Source organism: Sorex araneus, chromosome 6 (assembly GCF_027595985.1).
Source record: "Sorex araneus isolate mSorAra2 chromosome 6, mSorAra2.pri, whole genome shotgun sequence".
Lineage (NCBI taxonomy): Eukaryota > Metazoa > Chordata > Mammalia > Eulipotyphla > Soricidae > Sorex > Sorex araneus.
In genome coordinates, this window is record NC_073307.1 from 93,370,446 (window position 1) to 93,396,735 (window position 26,290).

The 26,290-nt window shown below is 43.7% G+C and overlaps 1 protein-coding gene across 1 annotated transcript; it reads right to left on the reverse strand.

Annotated features, from left to right (window-relative positions):
- Positions 1-5,075: 5,075 nt before the first annotated feature.
- On the reverse strand, positions 5,076-26,290 carry LOC129405903 (apolipoprotein L2-like). The gene is made up of 4 exons (XM_055143617.1): positions 26,216-26,290; positions 8,992-9,103; positions 8,457-8,583; positions 5,076-5,952 (listed from the first exon to the last, which is right to left on the reverse strand). Exons 1-4 carry the CDS (start codon positions 26,288-26,290, stop codon positions 5,076-5,078), a joined length of 1,191 nt encoding a protein of 396 aa, XP_054999592.1.

Below are 26,290 nucleotides of genomic sequence, written 5' to 3' on the forward strand. Positions count from 1 at the left end.
TCAGGTTTCATAGAGCGTTTGAAACAGTGTCCTCATTTGGGGTTGGAGTGATAGCACAGTGCGCAAGGGCATTTGCCGTGCATGCAGCCCCCTGGGGTTCAATTCCCAGTATGCCATATGCTCCCCGGAGCACAACCAGGAGTGATTCCTGAGTGCAGAGCCAGGAGTAACTCCTGAGCATTGCCTGGTGTGACACAAAAAAAGAAAGAAAGAAAGAAAGAAAGAAAGAAAGAAAGAAAGAAAGAAAGAAAGAAAGAAAGAAAGAAAGAAAGAAAGAAAGAAAGAAAGAAAGAAAGAAGGAAAGAGAGAGAAAGAAAGAAAGAAAGAGAGAAAGAAAGAGAGAAAGAAAGAGAGAAAGAGAGAAAGAAAGAGAGAAAGAATGAAAGAAAGAAAGAAAGAAAGAAAGAAAGAAAGAGAGAGAGAGAGAAAGAAAGAAAGAAAGAAAGAAAGAAAGAAAGAAAGAAAGAAAGAAAGAAAGAAAGAAAGAAAGAAAGAAAGAAAGAAAGAAAGGAAGGAAGGAAGGAAGGAAGGAAGGAAGAAAGAAAGAAAGAAAGAAAGAAAGAAAGAAAGAAAGAAAGAAAGAAAGAAAGAAAGAAAGAAAGAAAGAAAGAAAGAAAGAAAGAAAGAAAGAAAGAAAGAAAGAAAGAAAGAAAAAGTGCCCTCATTTGCCTGGACTTTTGACTGTTGGAGCATGTGATGGAGACTTGAGGCTATGTGGTATCATTTCTGATCTTGGGGAGAGGTGGAGGCTATCAATCCACCACACGGGAAGTATGTGGGTGATCCCAGTATTATTTTGAACACAGACGGTGGGGAGAAAGAGATTTGTTCTTGAGAAAATCTCCACCAATCTCTGTGAATTCTCATCTTGAGAATTCTTCTATGAGAGCTATTCTATGTATAACAGAAGATGATCTCACATGGCAGTTGAGAGCCACCCACCCCGAATAGGTATGGAGGAAACAATCACCCCTAACCCTCCTCTACATAGTGCTGGGGGTGTCTGATCAGCAGGAAGAAATAGCCTTTCTCCCGTGATTGTCCAGAGGACTCACCGTCATGGGGCCTCCTTTATGTCTACAGCTTCCTTTGGGTTCTGTCTTGACACTACCCGAGATTTAGTCATGGGTGCTGTTCTAAAACCTGGACATAATCCTAATCCATTCTGATCTCTTGCTCTCACCCTGTTCCCATTCTTCCTAAATTGGACAGGAATAATCCCAGAATCCACTCTACTATTTTCTCATGACTCATCAGATTGAGTCCATATTTTTCTTTTTTTTAATTAATTTTTTTATTGAATCACCATGTGGAAAGTTACAAAGCATTCAGGCTTAAGTCTCAGTTATACAATGATTGAACACCCATCCCTTCACCAGTGCACATATTCCACCACCAAGAACCCCAGTATACCTCCCCTCCCCCCGAAACCCCCCCCCGCCTGTTTAGATGATAATTTTCACTTTACTTTCTCTTTTCTTTGATTACATTCAATATTTCCACAAAAAAATCACTACTATTGTTTGGAGCTTCCCCCGCCCCCCTCAAAATCAGACCTGCTAAAAAGGAAGCATTTCATGATTTGTTTTCCATTGCTGAGAATGAAGATAAGAGGTTTTGGATTCCTGTATTTTATTATTTTAGTAAAGTAAATAAGTCCAGGGAAATTTCTGCCAGATATTGCATCATTGCAAGCTTGTACCTCTCTTTAGTGTCCTTATAAGATGGTGGTCTTCAAGCCTCCCCCCCCCACTCCGAAACAAAAAGTCAAGAGAGAAAAACCTTTCCCTCCTGGGGCGGCATGGGGCCATGGCTTAGTTCACAGTCTAGAGACATTTCTGCAAGAAGCTGCTGGTACCAAAAGTAGTTTATCTGGCCTCTGGGATCATGGTCATTCAGTAACGAAGAGGCCACACATGTGCGGCCACTCGGGTCACATCTCGGCAGAGAGCGGTGTGAGTACTGACCCCATCCCTAGATCTCTATTTTCTTTATTCGCTATTTTTCAAGAACAGAGGATGATTCTAACTCTCTACAGCAAATCCCAACACCTCAGAGTTGGGCAGGGATAGAGTCAGGATGAATCCCATTTCCACACAACTGCACTTTGCTCTCTAACGTTGGGATGGAAGGGTCCTGCAGTTTTTGTGGTTCCCTTGAGGGGAAAACAGAATCTAACAACAACAAAAAAAAACCAGAGCAACCACTGATTATGTCGTGTTTTTCTGACTTGTGCCATGAGGAATTTCTTCTCAGCTATTATTTCCCGGTTTGTAGGATAACGGTGGTTTGTGCTTTCTCCTCTGCCACAAAGAGTTTAGGTTTATCAGGAGGCTGGAAGGTGCTGGGGACCGGTGGAGGCTGTGGGGTGTGAGTGCATCCTTGTTCCGGAGTCTGCTCTTCGAATCCATCCACAGGACAGGCGATGCGCTGGTTCCAAGGGACTAGGGGAGTGGGAAGATGTCATGGGGAGCTGGAAGGTGCTGGAAGACCTCAGCCTCTTCCAAACCAAGAATAGTCAGTGGCCACAGCTGCCAAACCAACAGTAGTAAATAACTACACGGAGAAAGCTCTGTGAAAACATATAGAGGAAATAAAACCAAACACAGAAGAAGAGACAGAAAGGAATGTTCTGGAACCCATAGAGGCTGGAGCTGTTGTGTTCACTCACTGGTAGCAGCTACCATGAGGGGGTGTCTGTGAGGTGCATGGCTTCCTCATTTGCCCGGGCTTGTAGTCTATGAGTTGTTACTCATGTTCCCTTTAAATTTGAAATTTACAACTTTCCATCATTATTGTTTAGGTCACATGTTTATGCTAGTGTAAATATGTGTGACTATGATGTAAATAGTTACCACACCTCACAGTCACCAAACTGCCCAAGACCCTCCACGGATGTCCCCTTGCTCCTTCCAGTTCACCTCATCACATTCCCTCTCCTGCTGGGTAATCTCAGTTTTGAAATCTAGGGTCAAAGGTTTGACATTGCTGGAAACCATACAGCCCATTGTTTTATTTTTATGTGCCACAGATGAACCACACAATCCCATATTAGTTTTTCTGTCTCTAACATATTTCACTTAACATGATGCCCCAGATCTTCCAAGTTGCAGTCGACTCTAAGGCTTCACCTTTTCTTACAGCTGTATAGTATTCCACGGTGGTTCTATACCACGACTTCTTAACCCATTTTTCTATTGTTGGACATTTAGGTTGTTGACATACCCTGGCTATTATACAAAGTATTGCAAATGTGTATCTTTTTGTTTTGTTTCATTTTTTAGCCACACTCTGTGGTTCTCAGGGCTTAATTCTGGCTCTATTTTCACGCCTGAATCTTCCTCGTGGGTCCATATTGGAGTGCTGGGACTTAACCCTGGATCAGCTGAGAATAAAGCAAATGCCCTGCCTGCTGTACTTTCTCTTCAGAACCTGTGTCTCCTTTTAAGTGGGAGGAACCATCACACGGTCTAGTTTTACCGAATCTAAGGTTTGCCGGTGTTTTCACAATAATGCTGTCAAGATAGAATCATCTGTCTCTTTTGGGTGATGATCTCTCTAAGCTTGGGTTGTCATTGCTGTGTAACAATTGTCCTGCATTTGCACTTAGCTGAAGCTATTTCTAGAAATAGAATAAAAATCACTGGGCCACAAAATACTTTGATGAGATGCTAGGCTTCTGTGATATTACTAGACCTCAGATCCTAATCCCTCTAGGATCGTGTTTCCTCAACCACAAACATTCACCACCATCCTGTTCTTACAGCAAGGCTGTGGCAATGAGTGTGGGGGACAAAAGAGGGGGTCCTTAGTTGCTCCAGTGAAGACCTGACCCACCCCCATCCCAAGTTCAGGAGCCGTAAAAGAAGGTGTTTTATGTCAGTCAACCTTATTCCCCACTAGGCATTCATCTTGCAATGCCCACCTTTATCATCAGAATTTTTCGCTGCAGCGCTCATTTCTGTGGCGAGGGTATAAGAAATCTGATTTGCAGATGAGGAGCTGAGTGAGGGGAGAAACTGGAACCACATCAGCACCTTTGAGGAGTCAGACCTCAACCGTAGCTTGAACTTTAACTTGTGTGAACACTTCTCTGTGAAGAAAGTGCATGTGGGGTCACTTTTTCTATCAACTCCCTTTGTCGTCCCAAATGACTGAACCAAGGGTACACTAGAGTCAACCCATTCTGTTATCTGGAATTTGATGACTGTGTTGGAGATGCTGAAATCCCCAGTCGCGCCTAACAGGGTCCTCTTTTTGATTCATGCTATTTCTGATCTTCATAACCAAGCTACTGACACAAGAATTAGAGAGGTGGGGCTGGTGTGATGTACAGCAAGTAGCATATTTGTCTTGGATGTGGCTGACCCAGATTTGATTCCCAGCATCCCATATGGTCCCCTGAGGACCGCCAGGAGTAATTCCTGAGTGCAGAGCCAGGAGTAACCCCTGAGCATCGCCAGGCATGACCCAAAAAAAAAGAAAAACAAAGAATTAGGGAAAAATGTGTCAACTACACATAAATCACAATGGAATTCAACATAAAGTGTCAGAGGAAACAGGGTTGATGAGTCATTAAATAATATCATTGTCCAGGGCTTACACTCAATTTCAAGTACAATCTCTGAAAGAGCATCAATTATGTGTGTATGATGAAGAATTTACCAGGAGATAAAGAAAATTGCTTGGGTTAAAGGGCAAGTGTCAGTCAGGAAGAAATAAAAGATGCCATTGATGGTCACAGGGAAGCATCAACTGACAGATGAACTGAGAAAAGTCCTCAGCAGGGTGGATTGTAAAAGAACTTGTCAGTCATTAGATCGCTTGGTTAGTGGGTTTAGAGACTTTCTAAAATGATCTTGTATGTCCAAGTCTCCTGCTTCTTGCCATATGTGGAAACCTGTGGCATATATATGCAGTGCCTCTATAAATGTTTATAATAATGAGGAAAACAAGAAGGAATGGAGTGAGGGACAGGAAAGCTGAACTCCTTAATATCCAGATCAATTAAATTTATCCCACAAAATCTCCCTCTTAAAGGCTCTCTCCACACTTTGGGCTGTACAGGCCTCTGCTCAACAGGCCTCTCTAATGTCCTCCAGGAGAACTGCATGGATCGCTTTGAGGTTTCTCAGTGTCATCTCCAGTTCAGACGCCTGCTCCCTCAGCTGGATAGCTGACGCTGTCTGAGCTCCCATCTCCAAGTCATTGGATTGCTCCACAAGGCTGTATACATCTCTAAGGAGGGAAAAACTTTCAGAGACTATCCCTGCCATTCGGGCTCCTCTGCTCATTGCCAGTGGAGTGCCTCCAAAAGCTTTCTGCACCTGCCTGGCACCTCGAGCTGAGATTCTTTCACCATTCATGAAGCGTGTTGCTCGGTCTGCTAGGCGAGGATTAGCACTGACCAAATTGATGGCACGAATGTTCCTCTCAATGCCTGTCGCGCCTCTGACAACATTATCTCCCATGGGACCAAGTCTCGGGGCGCAGTCAGATACAATTTTCTTTAATACTTCCTCTCGGTTGACTTCAGGTGATGTCCACTTATTGGCATCAACTTCGATGGCTGCCATGCTTGTGCGTTCCACGATGTCAGTGGCTACACCAGTCACAGCAGAAGCAGCCCCTAGACCCAACCCAGCTGCTGTCAGACCCAGACTCACCCCAGGTGTCACCGATGCCAGACCCATGCCAGCAATGGTCAGGATTCGAGACAAAATGCCGGTGGAACTGGCCACCACGTTTGAGATGGTGCAGTCCTTGTGTATCTTGTCGGCCTTGTCTGCCTGTGCTCGGAGCTGTGTTATGTGCTCTTCAAGTTCCCTTTCCATCTGAGGAAACTCTTTCAAGAATCTCTCCCTGAACTCCAGCTCTTGTGACTCTATGTCCTTCATGTCTCCAAATGCCTCCTGCGCCATTAAACATTCGTGTACTTCCTCTGCCTTCTCCCTGGAAAGAATATAGGCAGGTGGTTGGCATCCAGTCTGATCATCTGCAAAATGGACTCAATAACGTCCATCCTCTATTAAGCACAGAGCATTTACTGTTCAATACGATGAAAAACTGTTTTACAAATATAAGAACTTTTTAAAAAGACATTATGGAACCGAAGAGATAGGACAGCAAGTAAGTTCTTGCGCATGGCCCACCGGGGTTAAAACCCAGCATCCCTTATGGTTCTACAATCCCCATCAGGAGTATTCCCTGAGCATCACCAGATGAGGCCTAAAAACCTACATAAATAAGACATTAAATAAAATTTCTAACATGTAGATTCTTGTTGTACTTATTTATGCAGAAATGACTAATTTTTTTCTATTTGGGCTCACATCCAGTGATGCTCAGTGGTTACTCCTGTCTCTGCACTCAGGGTGGTGCTCAAAAGAACCTTGTGGGGTTCTGGAGGGATCTATCCTGGGTTGGACACGTGCAAGGACAAATGCTCTACCCACTGCAAATGCGCCACCCCCAAAAAAATTTTTTAAAAGTATCTTAAGGTGCTCCCTAGAAGGAGGCATTTCATGGGACAGGGAGACCAGAAAGCAGTTATGGCACATACGGACATGCTCCTGACCTAGGATTGATTCCTGGCATCACCTCGTCCCCAGGCATGGTGAATGTAGCCCTGGACACCCTGAAGCCCACGGCAAGACCCAAGTAAAATTCTCCTGCAAAGCCCTTGAAGCCCTCTGACCAACCAGCTTTGAAACACAAATGAGGTCCCCAGGTCTCCTGAGAACCTTGTGGCTTCTTCCTGAAGAACCGAATATTAGATAAAAACCATCTCTCTGTAGGGCAAGCAAACAGAATCAGTACAATAGGTGCTCCTAGGGCGGGAGGAGACAGGAGAAGGAAGAGCATGAGCGCCTCCGTTCCAGAACTCTGAGTGAAAACTGGGGAGACCCACGGTGAGACCTGCCCTTGGCCTTGGGCACCTAGGAAATGGTGTCCAGGACCTGTAATGTCCTCTTTCATACAAGTGTTGTCATACGTCTGGGATACTGTCCACTGGGAAGTGTATCTCGGTGTATTAATCCTGTGTTCTTGTAGCCCCGCTTTTCAGATCCTAATGCCATTAACCTTACTTTGTGTCCACTATGTCCAGTCTCAACCAAAATGACGGGACAAAGGAGACCTGCCACTAACACTGTTATCCTGGCACTCTCTAGTTCACCCCTTGACCTCTGACCCTACATCCAGAATTCCGCCCTTTAAGCTGACTCCATACATTAGCTCCACAATAAGTCTTCCCCACAAAAGATCTGGTGATATCCCCCTATGTGTCCTCTTAATTTGTGTGCGACTTCATAGAAACTCTGAAAGATTCTGTAGATGTCCTAAAGCATAGCTAGCAACTTCTAGTTATGAATTGATTGGCTTTAGGGGAAGTGGATTGAGGAGAAGAGATGGGAATCTCATCATTAATACATGACACAAAATTGGCTGCCACCACAAATTTGACTAAGCCACACCACCTTGCTGATTAGGGACTACTCTATGTAGAACAGAAGAGGGACTCAAATGGTGGCTGAGAGTCACCCACCCAAGCAGGTTTAGAGGAATCAATCAGCAAGTGATCCCAATCAGAGGGGCCATGTCCTCTCTCCCACTCAGAGGAGACTTCCAAACCCACGGCTCCCTTACTTTCTGTCCTGGACACGGATCCTAGTTCTGATCATGACGACCAACTCTTCTCACCATTCTTCCAACTAGGACATAATCCAATTCCATCCTGAAACCTGCCCCTGATCCTGGTCTAGGTCTCAAGAGGCCTTTGGGCAGACTATTAGATATGGTTCCAGCCTTTGACTCTGCAGTTTACACTAAGTAATTAATTTTGATTAACATGATTGAATGGCTATTCTTACAGAACAACCCACAATTCTAACTCTGTAAGACAGAGAGGACCGAAGTGATAGTCCAGGGGTAGGGTGTTTGCCTTGCATGCAAGACCTGGGTTCAATTCCCGGAATCCCATATGGTCCCCCGAGCACCACCAGGAGTAATTCCTTAGTGCAGAGCCAGGAGTAACCCCTGAGCATTGCTGGGTGTGACCCAAAAAGAAAACATACAAGACAAAGTCCAATACCTCAGAGGTTGGCAGGGATAGAGCTGGCATGTAACCCAACTCCATCCAACTTGATTTCACTTTCTACCTTATGGACACAAGGGACCTGCTGAGTGTTTGAGATCCTTTAGGCAGGGACAACAAACTACCAAGCTAGAATCCCCAGGAACACAAAATGATTCTGGAAGTATTTTTCTGACATTCCAAAAGGAAGTTCTACTCGGCTTTCATTTCCAAGCTGAAGGTCCTCATCTCTTCTCAGCAAATTTCTCAAAATTAAGATTAACTGAACATCTCTGTATGTTGGTCATTATGCTAAGCACTTTGTATGCATCATGCAGTTTACTCACAACACTGGGCAGATTAAGAAACTTTCAGAAAGTACCTTGAGAAACGGGATTCAATCACAATATGCTCCCAGATTTCATCATCTGTCAGCAGGGAGAAGACATCTTCTGTATTCATTGCGTTCTGGATATAATTGATGGAGTTCTCAATGAAGCTGTCATTTACTAGACGAAAGGATAAAGAAATACATGAGAGGCCTGGGGTGGCACTTCCCCAGGATTGAGTTGAAGGTGGTTGCATCTTCCAAAGCAGAGTCCCCTGGGTACTCCTGATAAGCCACCTGGTGTCATGGATGGATTTTCTCCCACCACCTCCACATGATTTATAAAACCTGCTTCTTAATATAATTGCATTAAGGAAAATATGAGATGAGACCTGTAATGAGACAGGAGAGGGAAAAGGAGGCAATAAAAACCAGCTCTTAAGTTATTAAATCAGATGTCCATAGAGGAAGCAAGTCTACACCCCATTCAGCTTCCTCCTGCCTGCTCCATGCACAGAGGAAATGCCACAGGAGAGCAGAGTAGAAAGGTGGGCATCTTCCCACCACAATTAGATGCCTCACCAGAAACCAACGTTGACCTTGGACTTCCAGTCCCCAGAATTCATAATACCATCTCTGCTTCCAGTGAGTTTAGCAATGAAGAATCTGTCTTCCTTAGAAGGAGCCTGTGGGACCTTTGTCTATAGCCAATAGGCAATACCCTGGACACAAGTGCACCCATGTTTCAAGCTCAGGTTAGGATCTGCTAAAAGGCGCATTGCTACTTAAATGTGTGAACATGAGAACTGGAGATCCTTAATTGCTTAATTTCTCTGGAGAATATCACCCAAGGAAGCATAAAAGAAGAAGCTTCCATTTACTCGCACCAGCTGCCATGAGCAGTCTCATTTTCTGCTGGTCCATCCTACATTTTTGTCTCCTGGCAAATTTCGGGCTTTTCTGAGAGACAGGGAGTAAACAATGGTCCATCATAAAATCTGCCCCAGACCTTAGGCTCACAGGGTGACTAAAATCCTGGACAATTTTCTTAGAGGACCAGATAGCCAGATGGCAGATGGCCAGAAAGACTCAAAGCAGCCAGACCACCCTGTCACTTCCCTGCATTCTCTGTAATACTTGTTGATTGATAAGAAATGCTAAGTGATTTTTAAAAGGCCGACACAAAACTTTGACATTTAACTTAGTCCTATACTAAGTTCTTCCCCACTTGGAGAGTTCCTTTTCTTTCTCTTCTACTTTCTATAAACTTTTCTGCCTTCCAACACTAAGTCTGAGCGTCTTTATTTCTCAATAGGTTCATTCCTGAGGATATTAAAGAATCTGGGAATCGCAAACGAACAGAGACCCACTGTCATGGGCACAGCATCATCTGCATCAGACACCTCCTCAATTGGGTGTGTAGATTCCGATCCGCCAAGGAGACAAGCTGACTACCTGGATGGTCTTCTGGATTCATGGTGTCGCTTCTTCCCCTCAGTCAGCAGTCTGAGGTGTGGCTTTCCGGGTGTCAGATGTTTGGCTTCTCCCTGAAAGGAGGAACAGAGTGTGGTATCCAGTGTGAGTGCTGGAGAACAGAGAACAGGTAGGGGTAGGATCTGGAGCTTTCTTCCAGAAAAGTCAGGAATGCTAAAATGCACTTAAACTTAGGTTTCTGGCACCCCGTCTCCCAAACCGGCTTGTAACTGCGCATGCCCTTCAGGTTCGAGGACCATCCCTCGGCCACGCCCTCCGGTCCCCCACTTCCCGCTGCCGTCTGCGTCCCCCGAGTTTCTGAAGCCACTTCCCGCCCGCCCTGCGCACCCCGTCTCCCGAACCGGCTTGTAACGTCCGTCCTTCAGGTACGAGGACCATCCCTCGGCCACGCCCTCCCGTCCCCCCCCATCAACAGGAAGACACTGGGGGCGTGGCCTGTGTCTTAGTGGGCGTGGTCTCAAAGTGGGCGTGGCCTACTTTCGGAGCGGCGGCCGCTAACGCGGCCGAAGTTATTCTTTGCTACCTCAGCTCAATCGGTACTGTGTATTCCTTTGAAAATTCACTTTTGCGATCTCAAACACTTACACAAAATAGCCATTAGCTTAGGCTGACACTATAAAAGCTATCAGTGAATAAGGGAAGTTTAGCACAATTGGAGCCCCTTCTTCCCACAAAAAGGAAGAGGAATAAATAGCTACAAGGTTCCAACTCTATACTTCCGTGACAATATGAAGAAGCAGCGAAAATCCCCTCCGCGAAGAGAGGGGGAAGAAAAGATACCAGAAACCTCAACAGGGGCTTCTCACATCTACGACCTCTCAGATAAACAATTCAGAGAGGAAATCTGGAGGAGACTCGACCTACTCCAAGCAAATATGGAACAGACATCCAATAAATTAAGGGAGGAGATGAATGAAGTGCTGGAACGGTCTACCAAGAAAATCCAGGAAGAAATGAGAGCAGAAATGAGAGCAGAAATTTCAAACCTTCGAACGGAAGTCTCACAAATAAAGCAATCGGTAGATGAAATAAAAATCTCACTAGATGCCCTCAACAGTAGAATGACTACAGCCGAAGACAGAATCAGTGATCTGGAAGATGAGCTGCAGAAAGCTTATAGACAACAACAAATCATGGCCAAAGACCTCAAAATGGCTATAGAGCGAATCAGAGCCCTGGGGGATGACTTCAAGAGGAACAACATAAGAATCGTTGGAGTACCAGAACCGCAGGGAAGCACCCCCAATGAAAAAAACACAGTCAAAGATATCATTGCTAAGAAATTCCCAGAGCTGGAGAAGGCAGGCATCCAGATACAAGGAGTCCGAAGAGTACCAGCAAAAAGAGACCCGAATAAAAAGACCCCAAGGCATATCATAGTCCGAATGACAGACACCATGGATAGAGACACAATTCTGCAAGCAAGAAGGTCAAGGAAGGACATCACATACAAAGGAGCACCCCTCAGATTTACAGCCGATCTGTCAGAAGAAACCCTCCGAGCCCGAAGACAATGGTGGGACATAGTGAAAAAACTCAACGAAATGAATGCCTCACCAAGAATACTTTATCCGGCTAAACTCTCACTCAAACTCGAAGGAACCATACACTATTTCTCGGATAAACAACAGCTCAGGAACTTCATAGACTCAAAACCAATCTTGAAAGAAGGTTTAAAGGGGCTACTGTAAGACAAGGAGGAGCCCCATAAGAACAACAAATCCCACAGAAAGATGACACAAAACCACATCACAATAATCTCTCTCAATGTCAATGGCCTAAATGCACCTATCAAGAGACACAGAGTGGCTAAATGGATCCGGAAATTAAACCCAACATTCTGTTGCCTGCAAGAAACACACCTGAACAAACAGAGTAAACATAGACTCAAAGTCAAAGGATGGAAAAAAATCCTGCAAGCAAACAATCCCCTTAAAAAAGCTGGAGTGCATCCTGGTATCCGACAACATAGATTTCAGGATGAAAAAGATCAAAAGGGACAGCGAAGGTCATTTTCTGTTTATCAAGGGATATGTACAACAGGAAGAAATCACACTCTTAAACGTATATGCTCCTAACGAACGACCGGTTAAATATTTAAAACAACTCCTAACAGACTTGAAAGAGGACATCACTAACAGCACAATTGTAGTCGGAGACTTCAATACGGCCTTATCACCTCTAGATAGATCCACAAGAACAAAACTCAACAAGGAAACACTGACTCTGAAAGAAGAAATTGAAGAGAGAGGCCTAATAGACCTATACAGGGCCTTACACCCCAAAAAGAAAGAATACACATTCTTTTCCAGTGCACATGGAACATTTTCTAAAATAGACCATATACTGGGCCCCAGAACATACCTCAATAGAATCGGAAAAATAGAAATTGTATCAACCATCTTTTTAGACCACGATAGAAGCTAACCACTCACAAATACGGAAAATCAAATCAAACACCTGGAAATTAAACAATTCAATGTTGAACAATGAGTGGGTCAGGAAGGAAATCAAGAAAGAAATCAAAAGATACTTAGAAACAAATGAGAATGAAGACAAGAGCTGCCAAAACCTATGGGACGCAGCTAAAGCCGTGTTAAGGGGAAAATTTATAGCTCTCCAAGCATTCCTCAGGAAGGAAGAAAGGACCCACATAGATAGCTTGACTTCACGACTCAAGACCTTAGAAAAGGACCAGAAAAAGGAATCCAAACCAGACCGAAGGAAAGAAATAATAAAAATTAGAGCAGAAATTAATGACATCGAAACCAAAAAAACAATCCGAAAGATCAATGAAACAAAGAGTTTGTTCTTTGAGAAAATAAATAAGATTGATAAACCGCTAGCAAGACTCACAAAGAAAGAAAGAGAGAAAACTCTAATAAATCGAATCAGAAATGAAAAGGGGGACATCATAACAGAAACCAGTGAGATTCAAAAGATCATTAGAGACTACTTTGAAGGTCTTTACGCCACAGAAAAGGAGAACCTAAAAGAAATGGATGGATTCCTTGATTCCTACAATCTCCCAACACTGAAGAAAGAAGACCTGGAATACCTGAATAGACCCATCAATGTTAAGGAAATTGAAACCGTAATCAAAAACCTCCCCCAAAACAAAAGCCCAGGCCCAGATGGTTTCACTGGCGAATTCTTCCAAACATTTAAAGAAGACCTATTGCCTGTTTTCCTCAAACTTTTCCAGGAAATTGAAAAAACAGGAACTCTCCCAAACAGTTTCTATGAAGCACATATCTCCCTAATACCAAAAGCAAACAAAGACACCACTAAGAAAGAAAATTACAGACCAATTTCCCTGATGAACACCGATGCGAAAATCCTCAACAAAATACTAGCAAATAGGATCCAACAACTCATCAAAAAGATCATACATCACGACCAAGTGGGATTCATCCCAGGGATGCAAGGATGGTTTAACATTCGGAAATCAATCAACATAATCCAGCATATCAACAAAAGGAAAGATAAAAACCATATGATCATATCAATAGATGCAGAGAAAGCATTTGACAAGATCCAACATCCTTTCATGATGAAAACCCTCGCCAAAATGGGGTTTGGAGGAACTTTCCTCAAGATAGTCGAAGCCATCTATCACAAGCCTACGGCAAGCATTATCCTCAACGGGGAAAAACTAAGGGCCTTTCCTCTGAGATCAGGCACAAGACAAGGATGCCCACTCTCACCACTCCTCTTCAATATAGTACTGGAAGTACTTGCGATAGCTATTAGACAAGAAAAAGAGATTAAGGGCATCCAGATAGGAAAGGAAAAAATCAAACTCTCACTATTTGCAGACGACATGATACTATATCTAGAGAAGCCTAAAGCCTCTACTAAGAAACTCTTAGAAACAATAGACTTATACAGTAAAGTTGCAGGCTACAAAATCAATACCCAAAAATCGATGGCCTTCATATATGCAAACAATGAGGCAGAGGAAAGGGACATGAAAAAAGCAATCCCATTCACAATCGTGCCCCAGAAAATCAAGTACCTCGGAATCAGCTTAACCAAGGAAGTAAAAGACCTTTACAAAGAAAACTACAAAACGCTACTCCATGAAATCAAAGAGGACATGAGGAAATGGAAACATATACCCTGCTCGTGGATAGGGAGAATCAATGTTGTCAATGGCAATACTCCCTAAAGCATTATACAGATTCAATGCGATCCCTATAAGTATACCCATGACATTCTTCAAAGAAATGGATCAAGCAATCCTAAAATTCATATGGAATAACAAACGTCTAAGGATAGCTAAAACAATTCTTGGGAAAAAAGATGATGGGAGGCATCACCCTCCCCAACCCCAAACTTTACTACAAAGCAGTAACAATTAAAACAGCATGGTACTGGAACAAAGGCAGAGCCATAGACCAATGTAACAGGGTGGAATATCCCTACACACAACCCCAAATGTATGATCATCTAATCTTTGATAAGGGAGCAAGAGATGTGAAGTGGAGCAAGGAAAGCCTCTTTAACAAATGGTGCTGGCACAACTGGACAACCACATGCAAAAAAATGGGTTTAGACCTTGACCTGACACCATGCACAAAAGTCAGATCAAAATGGATTAAAGACCTCAACATTAGACCACAAACCATAAGGTACATTGAAGACAAGGTCGGCGAAACCCTCCACGATATTGAAGATAAAGGTATCTTCAAAGGTGACACGGAACTAAGCAATCTAGTAAAAAAGAGATCAACAAATGGGACTACATTAAACTAAAAAGCTTCTGCACCGCAAAAGATACAGTGACCAGAATACAAAGACTATCCACAGAATGGGAAAGGATATTTACACAATACCCATCAGATAAGGGGTTGATATCAATGGTATATAAAGCACTGGTTGAACTCTACAAGAAGAAAACATCCAACCCCATCAAAAAATGGGGCGAAGAAATGAACAGAAACCTTACCAAGGAAGAAATACGAATGGCCAAAAGGCACATGAAAAAGTGCTCTACATCACTAATCATTAGAGAGATGCAGATCAAAACAACCATGAGATATCACCTCACACCACAGAGACTAGCACACATCCAAAAGAACAAAAGCAACCGCTGTTGGAGAGGATGTGGGGAGAAAGGGACCCTTCTTCACTGCTGGTGGGAATGCCGACTGGTTCAGCCCTTCTGGAAAACAATTTGGACGATTCTCAAAAAATTGGATATTGAATTCCCATTTGACCCAGCAATACCACTGCTGGGAATATATCCCAGAGAGGCAAAAAAATACAATCGAAACAACATCTGCACATGTATGTTCATCGCAGCACTGTTTACAATAGCCAGAATCTGGAAAAAACCCGAATGCCCCAGAACGGATGACTGGTTGAGGAAACTTTGGTACATCTATACAATGGAATACTATGCAGCTGTTAGAAAAAAGGAGGTCAAGAATTTTGTAGTTAAGTGGATGGGCATGAAAAGTTTCATGCTGAGTGAAATGAGTCAGAAAGAGAGAGACAGACATAGAAAGATTGCACTCATCTATGGTATATAGAATAACAGAGTGGGAGACTAACACCCAAGAACTGTAGAAATAAGTACCAGGAGGTTGACTCCATGGCTTCGAGGCTGGCCTCACGTTCCGGGGAAAGGGCAACTCAGAGAAGCGATCACCAACTACATTGTAGTCGAAGGCCATGTGGGGGAAGGGAGTTGCGGGCTGAATGAGGGCTAGAGACTGAGCACAGCGGCCACTCAACACCTTTATTGCAAACCACAACAGCTAATTAGAGAGAGAGAACAGAAGGGAATGCCCTGCCACAGTGGCAGGGTGGGGTGGGGGGGAGATGGGACTGGGGAGGGTGGGAGGGAAGCTGGGTTTACGAGTGGTGGAGAATGGGCACTGGTGAAGGGATGGGTTCCCGAACTTTGTATGAGGGAAGTATAAGCACAAAAGTGTATAAATCTGTAACTGTACCCTCACGGTGATTCTCAAATTAAAAATAAATAAATTAAAAAAATTAAAGCCAGAGCATTGCATGCTCTACCCTTTATCTCCTATTAAATCCATTTGGTGCCTTGCTCTTCTTATGTATAAAATGTTAACCTTTTGAATTTTTAATAACTAGAACTTTTTACACTTTTGTAAAATGTGAGGTTGTAAAATATAAGTACATTTTTTGTTCTTATAAATCATTTGTTACTTATCAGAAATAATGGATTTAATATTAATGAAGCTTGTGTTTGCTAACCTATAAAATAATGACTGTAAAATGATCTTGTTGCAAAAATATTACAATCACATATTATGTGCCCTTGGTAAAAAAAAAAAAGAAATGAGCAAGAAATAAACATTAAGAAAAAAATAAAATAAAATAAAATACTTCCCCTGGAAAGCAAAAAAAAAAAAAACTTAGGTTTCTGTATCCTGGGGTTTAGTCAAAGTTTCTATTTAGTAGAAATTCTCAGCTCCCTCAGGCTTACTACCAAACCTAGAAGAGTCGCCGGGTCTTGGGTCACAAAGAGATTTCAGATACGGAGAGAGTCGGGTGAATGCTTATGGGAACAATCAAAACCACACCTAGAAGGAAAGATGGAAAGGAAAGTTCTGGGACCCATGAGAAATTGGGTACACAGTGTCTATAAGTTGGTAGCAGCTCCTGAAATGGGGAAGGCCCTGGTATGGTTCATCATTGATAATGATACACTCTTTGTGCGTTCCTATTCTGTGACTCTCTTTATAAAGGAGAGGAACCTTGGGGCCAGAGCGACAGTACAGTGGGTAGGTAGGATATTTGCCTTGCACGGAGTCAACCTGGGTTCAATCTCCAGCATCTCTTATGGCACCCTGAGCACCAACAGGAAAAATAAAGAAACCATAACTAAAGGGAGAAAGCATGTGCACATGACACATCTGAAAAAGGAACCATAATCCAAGATAACAACAAAATAACCCAAACAAAATAAATAAATAAATACAAAACAAACAAAAAATAACCCAAACAATCCCATAAAAAACAGGGATAAGAACTGAGCAAAGACTTCACCAAAGAAGACACATGGAGGGGTTGAAGTGATAGTACAGCGGGTAGGGCGTTTGCCTTGCACGCGGCCTACCTGGGTTTGATTCTCAGCATCCCATATGGTCTCCGAGCACTGCCAGGAGTAATTCCTGAGTGCAAAGCCAGGAGTACCCCTGAGCATCGCCAGGTGTGACCCAAAAAGAAAAAAAGAAGACATATGGATGACTAAGAGTTATGAAAAAGGTTTCATCATCACTGATCATTAGGGAAATTCAAATACATTTTTAATCTCACACTAATGAGAATGGCCTATATGATAAAGAAAGCATGAACCATATTCCTCTATTGGCGGGATATAAACTGGTTCAACCTCTATAAAAATCTAACTTTTTGAGGGTTCCCTAAAAACTAAGAATAGAGGTGCCATTAAATCCAGCAATTCCATCTATGCATACTCTTTTACCTAAGATCTGAAATAGCTAAGACTTGGGTGTAACCCAGTTGTCAAAAAAAATTTTTTTAAGTGCGTGGATAAAGAAATGATGGTATATATACAAAATGGAATACTACTCCTGTATAAGGAAAAGCCAAATCTTGTAGTTCATTATTCATGGAGCAGACCAAAATGGTCATGTTTGCCGCGGCCCGTGCAGCCAACTTGAACCTCGTCCGGAGAGAGAGAATGAGAGTTGAGTGGGCTAGGGAGGACTGCATGCAACATACGGCATATAGCAAGTTTATTAAAATCCAAGCAAGTTCATATAGTCTTACTTTAGCAATAATCAGCAGGTTACGTAAGTGGCATAAACATTATTAATCAAGCGGTGCAAGCAACTTTTATTTTTGCCAATACTACTTATTTTTGGTTCCTTCTTATTATTTCGGTTCCTTATCTCAGCCCTGAGAAATATGGGAAAGCAGATGTGGCCTTGAGCATGGCCAAGGCGGACGTGAGTCAATCCTCCCTTCAGCCTCCTCTCGAGTCCAGCTGCCAGAGCATGGTGGCCCTTCGGCCACCTGTCCAGGTCAGTTGTCAGGAGATGACTCGCCCTCACGCCAAGTTTCTCCATACTCATTCCTGTTTACAGGAACTAAGGTAGGGAGTGCCTAGGCCTCCCCTGCACCCAGTCCCTGTTTACAGGGACAGAGGCAGGGGGTGTTCAGGCCCGTCCTCAACAATGTTAAACAAAATAAGTAAGAAGGAGAAAGACAAATATTATACTGTCCTATTTGTATATGGTGTATAAAACAACCAAGCAAGGGAATAGTCGATACACAGTGAAAACAAACCCTTCAGGGAGCGACATGAGGTCCCCCCATAGCCCTGCACCTGGACTCTGCACAAGGTTGTTTCACTCGGGGCTCCCCAGAGGGGGCCGGGTGAGAGCCCTCCCCACCCCAAGGGCCCAGCCCTGATAGTCAAAAACCTCCAGAGCCCAACCGCAACCACGCTCAAGGTCACTCCCCATACACCTGGCCGAGCCTCATGTAGGAGTGAACATATTCCTGGACCGCGAGGCAGCATTAGCGGCGTTAGCGGCTGCGCAACACTCTGTAAGAAACTCCTGGGACTGGAGCAGTAGCACAGCGGGGAGGGCGTTCGCGTTGCATGCGGCCCCCCTCCGGGTTCGATTCCCAGCATTCCATATGGTTCCCCTGAGCACCGCCAGGAGTAATTTCTGATGCTATGAGCCAGGAGTAAGCCTTTTGCATCGCAAGATGTGACCCAAAAAGTGCCCCCTGCTCAAAAAAAATAAAGAAAGACACTCCTATCCATTCTCTTTGAGTACCACACCACACTTGATGGGGTTCAAATAGTAGGCAACAAATCTTAGAGGAAACTATACATATTGCATATCTACATATTTTCAGATATATATACAAAAGTTCACATTACTCAACCTTTAACAACATGTTAGTGTTATCCTAAAGAATGTCTTAATGGCCAAAGTAGAACAATCTTCACAGTTTTATCTATTGATACTTTTTTGACATTTTCAGCGGTTTTTCTTAACAGTCATTACAAAATATATGATTTCGGTTGTGCTTTGGGACATGGCTTAGGGCTTGGGATGGAAACATCCTAACTTTGGTGGTGGAAAGGTGTAATGGTGCTGGGATTGGTGTTTGAATATTAAATGTGATCAAATATTGTGAAATACCTTATAAAAATTTTTTTAATAAAATAAAAGGAACTCAGACTCTGAAAACACACTTGGAGTCAGGTGAGGGAGGAGGGAGGGGCCCAAGGAGAGGGTTAAGGAGCCATTATCTATCTATTAGGAATGTCTGTACCTTAGTGGTGAGTGTGGTGTACTAACATTGCACACCATTTCATAAACACTTGTACTTTGTAAGTCATATCACTTCAATAAAAGAATAAATTATTAGGGTGCTGGAAAGAAATAACAGCTGGCAGGGAGCCTGCCTTGCAAACAGCCAAGACGGTTTTGATCCCCAGCATCCCATATGGTCTCCTGAGCACCAACAGGGGTAATTCCTGAGTGCAGAGCCAGGAGTGACCCCTGTGCATTGCTGGGTGTGACCCCCCCAAAAAAAAACAACACCAAATACTCATGATCTTTTTGATTGCTAATGATGGGAGCAAATCTGACATTTCAACAAAAGAACTAAATATACTTGTGGTCCATTAATGCTCAATTAAAGCACAAGGGAATAAATTAGATAAAAGATAAAGCACTAAGGGGTGGAAAGGGGGCTCCATAACCTAATTTATAAAGGAGAAGGGCTGGGAAATACTTGCTGCTGTTGAAGGAATGACAATAAAAAGATTTATCGCAGAGCTGGGCCTTGATACCAGAGGTTAGTTAACCCCTTCCCTGCTGAATGTACAGCCCCAGTCGCAGCTCCGTGGGCATATCCACAAAACCTGTGTATGTGCTGCTGAGACTTGGCACTGCCAACATCTCATCTGGACACCACAAAAGATAAAGTGTCATTAATTACTTAATTCATGACAAATAGTTACTTTGACAATTAAAATGGACGCCTCGGGCTCCTCCATTCCTGAACGCTCATGATCCCGGAGGCCCACTAACTACTTTCGGCACCCAGAACTTCTTGTAGAAATGCCTCTAGACTGTGAACTAAGTTATGGCCCCATGCTGCCCTGGGAGGCCAATGGTTTTTCTCTCTCGGCCTTTCCTTCTGCCGGCGGCCTGGCGACCTCCATCTTATAAGGCCCACTAAACAGAGGTATGAGTTTGCAGTGATGCGACTTCTGGCAGAAATTTCTCTGGACTTAATTACTAAAGCATCAGAAATCCAAAATCTCACATGCTCTTCATTCTCAGCAATGGAAAACAAATTGTCAAATGATGCCTTTCGGCAGGACTGATTGTTGGAAGAAAATTCCAAATAATAATAGTGAGTTTTCTGTTGAAAAATTGAATGTAATCAAAGTAAAGAGATAGTAAAGTGAAAACCATCAGCCACACAGGCGGGGGGTGGGGGTGGGATGGGAGGTATACTGGAGTTTTTGTTGGTAGAACATGTGAACTGGTGAAAGAATGGGTGTTTGATCATTTTATGACTGAGACATAAACCTGAAAACTTTGTGACTTTTCACGAGGTGATTTAATAAAAAAATAAAATTTTTTAAAAAAACAAAAAAAATGAATAAATAAAATAGAGCCCTCCACATCGGGCCTGGCTGCCCTCCCACTTTGTTCCCCCACCTTGCACTCTCTATATGGGGTTGGGGGTGTAGGTCAGTTCAAGACTACTCCTAGACCCAAGGACAGTAGAAACAAGGGCCAGGAGGATTGCTCCATGCTTGGAATCCTGCCCTATGAGCTGGGGGAGAAGGCAGTTGGGATAGAGAAGGGACCACTAAGTCAATGAGGGTTGGAGAGATCTCTCGGGTTGGGATTTATGTGCTGAAAATAGATACAGGACCAAACAGGATGGCCTCTCATTACTGTGTTGCAAACCATAGTGCCCATAAGTAGAGAGAAAGTAAGAGGGAAAATGTCTGCATAGAGGCGGGGGTGAGGGGCTGGACAGGGTTGGGGAGGGATACCGGGGACATTGATGATGGAAAATGTGCACTGGTAGAGGGATGGGTTTTCTATCATTGTATCATTGTATGACTGAGACTGGTCTCAGACAACACCCCAGATTCCAGGCATTTGCTCATGCTGCTCCCTCCTCAGGGAACCCCTGACCCATCTACCGCATGTGGGGAGAGTTCCCCTGTCCTCAGGTATCAGCTCAAAAATGCTACAAATAGGTCCAGAGATAGGACAGCGGGTAGGGTGCTTGCCTTGCACACCGCCAACCTGAGTTCAATCTCTAGAACTATGTATGACTCTGAGACCTCCCAGGAGTTATCCCTGAGCACAGAGCCAGGAGTCAGCTTGAGCACTGCCAGGTGTGATGCAAACAACAACAACAGAAGGAGATATTCCTTTACTGGCTTCCTTCTGTTACTCTCCAGGCTCTCCTCATGTTTCTCTCTGCTGGCCCTAATTCTGGTTGTGTGAAGGTTCTTTGCCTTCTCTCCCTCTCTCAACTCTGAACTCCTCCACCCGGACCTCTTCTCTGCTGCATCTTGCAGAACCAAACTCAAAAAAAGGTCACTTCCATGGAAGACCAGTTTGCAACCAGTCAACACAAGAGCACATAGGAGGCCTCACCCAATCTTATGAGAATTTAGGTTCTCTGCTACCAACCCACAGCAGCAAATCCACAGAAGCCAGTTTGCATTTCTGATGTCCATTCATTGTTCACCTAACTCAGTCAGCCTACATAAAGTAAGAAAGATCACCAAGGCCACTAAGAACATAAAAACAAAAGACAAAATAAAAATACCAACAAACATCCATTTCCATCTCCCTTAGTCTGTCCACAACTTAGAACTCAGCTACTATAACTGCAGGTTCCTGTCCTGCAGGTTGAACCTGTGGCAATAGGTTTTCTGTTTTTCTTAACAGGGTGTGGACTTTGCTGTTTGGCCAATTCTTGCTCCTGTGCCTCCCTGGGACCCCTCAGGGTGAGAGCTGGTGAGTCTGAGGTCTGGGACCCAACACTTAGACATGAAACACTAACTGCACATGGATGGAACTTGACTCCAGTGTGGGAACGCTTTCTCTCCTCTGTGTCAGTAAGCGTCCATTGGTGGAGAACAAGGAAGACTGGACTCTGACCAGACAGATTGCCTGTTGTTTTAACGTATGAAGGTAGCTCTAAAATCTCCTAGGAGCGTTTCCATTTATTTTCTTATGAATCCTGACGCTGATGCCTAAGATCACAACACTCGGATAAGACAGGAGCAGAGAGTTGCAGAGAAATCAGGTCTCGAGTGAATCTTGAACCATTCTGAGCATTGACCAGACCTCCTGCAACCCCCTCCCCAAGGAGCCAGCTCGGGTCTAGACTCAGCTCAGCAACACCTTTCCCCCCCCAAGACTTGTTCACTAGATGCTCCCAGGATCAGCATATAATTTTTTTTCTGGCAAAGTACTCCTCTTAGTCACAGGCTGGGGACATCGAGTCCAGGTTCCTTGCATCTCGGGATCAAGTTGATCCCAGTGTTTCTAAAGAAATCCTTTGTCCCCTCTACCCACCAGAGCTGAAGGGCCCTGGGAACGAGGGGGCCAGAGCACAGTGGAGAGGTTCAGAGTCTCCCACTTACCTCCTCTGCTGCCTCCAAATTCCCAAAGGAGGAATCACTCCCAGGCCCGCTCAACAGCTCACAACTGTCTTCTCGAGTAACTGTGTCTCAGGCACACAGACTCAATTAGGGGTACCAGGTTGTCCTTGAAATCCCATCTAAGTAGACCCCTCCCTCTAATGTTTAGGGTGAGGGAACAGCAGTCAGCCCAACTGGTTCAAATATGGGTGGCCCCGTGCCCTTTACCTAACTCTCCGGAACTTGATTCTCCTCGTCCAGAGTCAGCACTGTCCTTTGAGAAAGGTTGTGAAAAGATGTGGGTGAGGGAACGAGGTGGACTTCTCTCTCCCCTGCTTACCCCAGAGTCCTCTTCTGGCTGTTGGGATTAGGATTCAGAATCTCCAGTAGAGCTCCACTCCTGATCCTGTGGTTGGGTAATGAGTGCCCACAGCTCCCAGAAAGTGAAAAAGAAACTAAAGTAAAACTGTTTTTTTATTGAATCACCATGTGATATGGTTACAGCGTTCTCATGTTTGAGTTTCGGTCATACAATGATTGAACACCCCTTACTCCACCAGGGCACATTTTCCACCACCAATGTCCCTAGGACCTACCCCCACCCCATTCCTCCCCCTGCCTCTATGGCAGAAAATCTCCCCCATACTCTCTCTCTACTTTAGGGCATTATGGTTTGTAATTCAGGTACTGAAAGGCCATCATATTTCGCCGTATGTCTACTTTCAACACATAACTCCCATGCCGAATGATCCCTCCAACCATCATTGACTTAGTGATCCCTTCTCTATCTCAGCTGCCTTCTCCCCCAGTTCATGAGGCAGGCTTTCAACTATGGAGCAACCATGAAGATAAGTCGATCACACCAGGTCCAATGTCCAGGGAACAGCACCTCAATCTCTCCTCCTTTCTCACCCTGTTAGAAGAGTATTTCCAGACCTTACATTTCATGTTCCTCTCTGCTCAGCCCACTGCCATGTGGCAGGGAAACGTCCATTCAACGGTGTCCATGGCACAGAATCAAGTAAACGAACAAGAAGATAAACACAGGAGGACTGAGCGATAGACTCTGAGTGAGAGGAAGGAAGTCTAAGACTTGGGCCATCCTGGCTTCCTGGTTGTCATGGCTTTGTGGTGTAGAGACCATCCCAACTAGGAACTAGATGATGGATACTGATAGAAGAGAACAGTTTCCTGGGAAACAAAACCTTTTTTTCCAGGGGTGTGAGTCCACAGAGTAAAATTTGGGGGCAGTTGCTGCTGCAACACATGTGTGTTCCTTCCCTTCAGGGGCCCAAAGCTGCCACCCCACTTCCCCAGGACTCTCCAACAGAGAGACAGAGTAGAAGGGGGATGGGGGACCACAGCATGATGGTGAAAATGGCCTTTTAATACAAATCTGTGAGCATACTTATAGAACATCTGAGGGGTCTTGAGGTAAAGGCATAGGTGTGATTGATCATTTACATAGGTAAGACATCTGGAAGTTTGCATAGATTATTTACATAGATAATACATAGGAAATTCTATGTTCTGAGTTTAACTCAAGGAGACACTTTGTCTCCCAGGGATATCTACATTGCTTTTATCTTTCCCTCTAGTTGCATATGTTATCAATAGTTGCAGTTGTTTCCATAAACACAGGAAGAGACAAGGAACCCAAAATTTAAGTTCTCTGGTCTCTGAGAGCATGCAAGGCTTTTACCATAAATCCCAGAGAAAGTACTCAGGCCAGTTCAGCTTTTCCTTCCCCCATGGGGGTCCTCTCTCTTAAGTCATAACAGCTTGCATCAAGATCATGCATTTATGCTTTCTAGGATGTCCCATTTCGATGCCTGGGTCGCTTTGCCACTCGCCCCGGGTCCATCCCAGTCCCATGGCAGGACCTCCCTTTTGGGGTGTTAGGAACTATAGCAACTGAAGCCTGAGTCAAGTAATTATTACCAAGTAACTATGCCCAGGAGTAGATATATTTCAGAGTCAATCAACTCCCAAATGTTAGGAACATAGCATTAATGGTCTTTCTGTGTTGAACCAAAGTACACTGCTCTATAGTAAAATGTTTAAAAGGCTATAGGGGAAATAGAACAGCAGGTACCAAGACACAGAACTCCACATACAAAGCAGTACAAATACAAAGTTCAGAATTATCAGAAAGTTTTGGCTTATAAATAATCAAGACTGACTTTGGGAACTGAGACAATGAGAGGTGAAGTACAAAGGAAGGGTTAAAGATAAACGTAAACTAAAATAGGGATGCTAGCAAGGGCACAATAAGCTTTTCCGGTAGGAGGGAAAAGGGACAATTCACTGATGAATCCTAAAACACTTAGGGTTAATATCAAACACAGGGGCACCCAATATCAACATCATTTATATGGAGGAAGAAGTAACTCAATCTATAAAAGCTGGAGAACTCACTGAGAATTCCAGGAAGACCAAACTCAGAATGTTAACCTAAAGTCTTCAGAACTCAACCTCACTGTATGCTTGATGTGCTTTGGACCCAACACCCCAGATTCCTCTAGAACTTGAGGAAGTGGACACACATTCCAGATGCTTGAAGAACTAGAGAATACTCCTTGGTCTCTTCCTGCTAGGAGAGGTCTGCATATCATTTTATGCAGGATTAAAATTGCTTTCTGGACAACAATTGGGTTTTGGATGAAAGTTCAGAGTGTCAGAAAGAATATATCTGGAGACAGTTGACACTATTTTTAAAAGAGGCATAGCAGAGATATCTTCAAATGAGTCAGAGATGGAAATTATTTTGTACAACTAGAAGAATATCAGAATAATCAATGGGTCTGAAATCAAGAGCCCCAGAGAGAGGTTGTGTGTGCTAAATTTGAGGGACTGTCCCTCACCAATGGAGACCAAGGCCTAATAAATATTTGTCCCTGGAGTGATGTGCCGAGATGACCGTGAATGTCCCGAGGGACACTCAGCTGCATGGCAGCGGGAGACAATACCTGGTAGAGTGACTAGGTTGCATGGAGCGTGTTCTGGGGAGTTTCATCACTCACTGCATTTTCTACTATGGCCAGAAGTATGGATCAGGGAATTTTTCATGTCCAGTCTCTAGTTTTCTACGTTGAATTTCAGTCTGGAACCTATTGAACATATATCGGCTGCATACATAAAAACTCAAGATATAACATTATGGTCACAAGCCAATGGAGAGAGGAGTGAAGGTCATTTGCTTAACCTTGGGTAGAGAAGAAATTGATTGCAATTCTTAGGTGTTTTGGCAACTCCACCACCTATAGTTGGCCATTAGGGACTATACTCTTGTAACAACCATCTCTCTTCCCCTATCTTATTCTTCCCAATCTTATTTAGGCAACTTTTCCAAAATAAATCTTTTTTTTTCTTTTTGGGTCACACCCGACGATGCTCAGGGGTTACTCCTGGCTCTGCACTCCCAAATTTGATGGTGGAAAGGTATAATGGTGGTGGGATTGGTGTTTGAATATTAAATGTAATCAAATATTTTGAACTACCTTATAAAATTAAAAATTAAAATAATATAAATAAATAAATAAATAAATAAAAGAGGGTTGGCATTGACCAACTTGATGGCATGGATATTCTTCTTAATGTCCTAAAGGCGCCTGATAATATCCCTTCCCAAGGGAACAATTTTGGGGATACAGTCACATACAACTCCCTTGAATGCTTCCTCTGGTTTGACCCCAGTAGATGTCAACTGACTGGCATCAACGTTCATGGCTTCCAT

Bases quoted from the DNA above. Each gene is read 5' to 3' on its own strand.
- LOC129405903 (XM_055143617.1), bottom strand. From the start codon at position 26,290: ATGGAAGCCATGAACGTTGATGCCAGTCAGTTGACATCTACTGGGGTC. The intron at 9,104-26,215 runs GTATGTGACTGT...TATTGGCTATAG, and splicing joins AGGAAGCATTCAAGGGAGTT to ACAAAGGTCCCACAGGCTCC. The intron at 5,953-8,456 runs GTACTTTCTGAA...TATTCTTTCCAG, and splicing joins ATTGAATCCCGTTTCTCAAG to GGAGAAGGCAGAGGAAGTAC.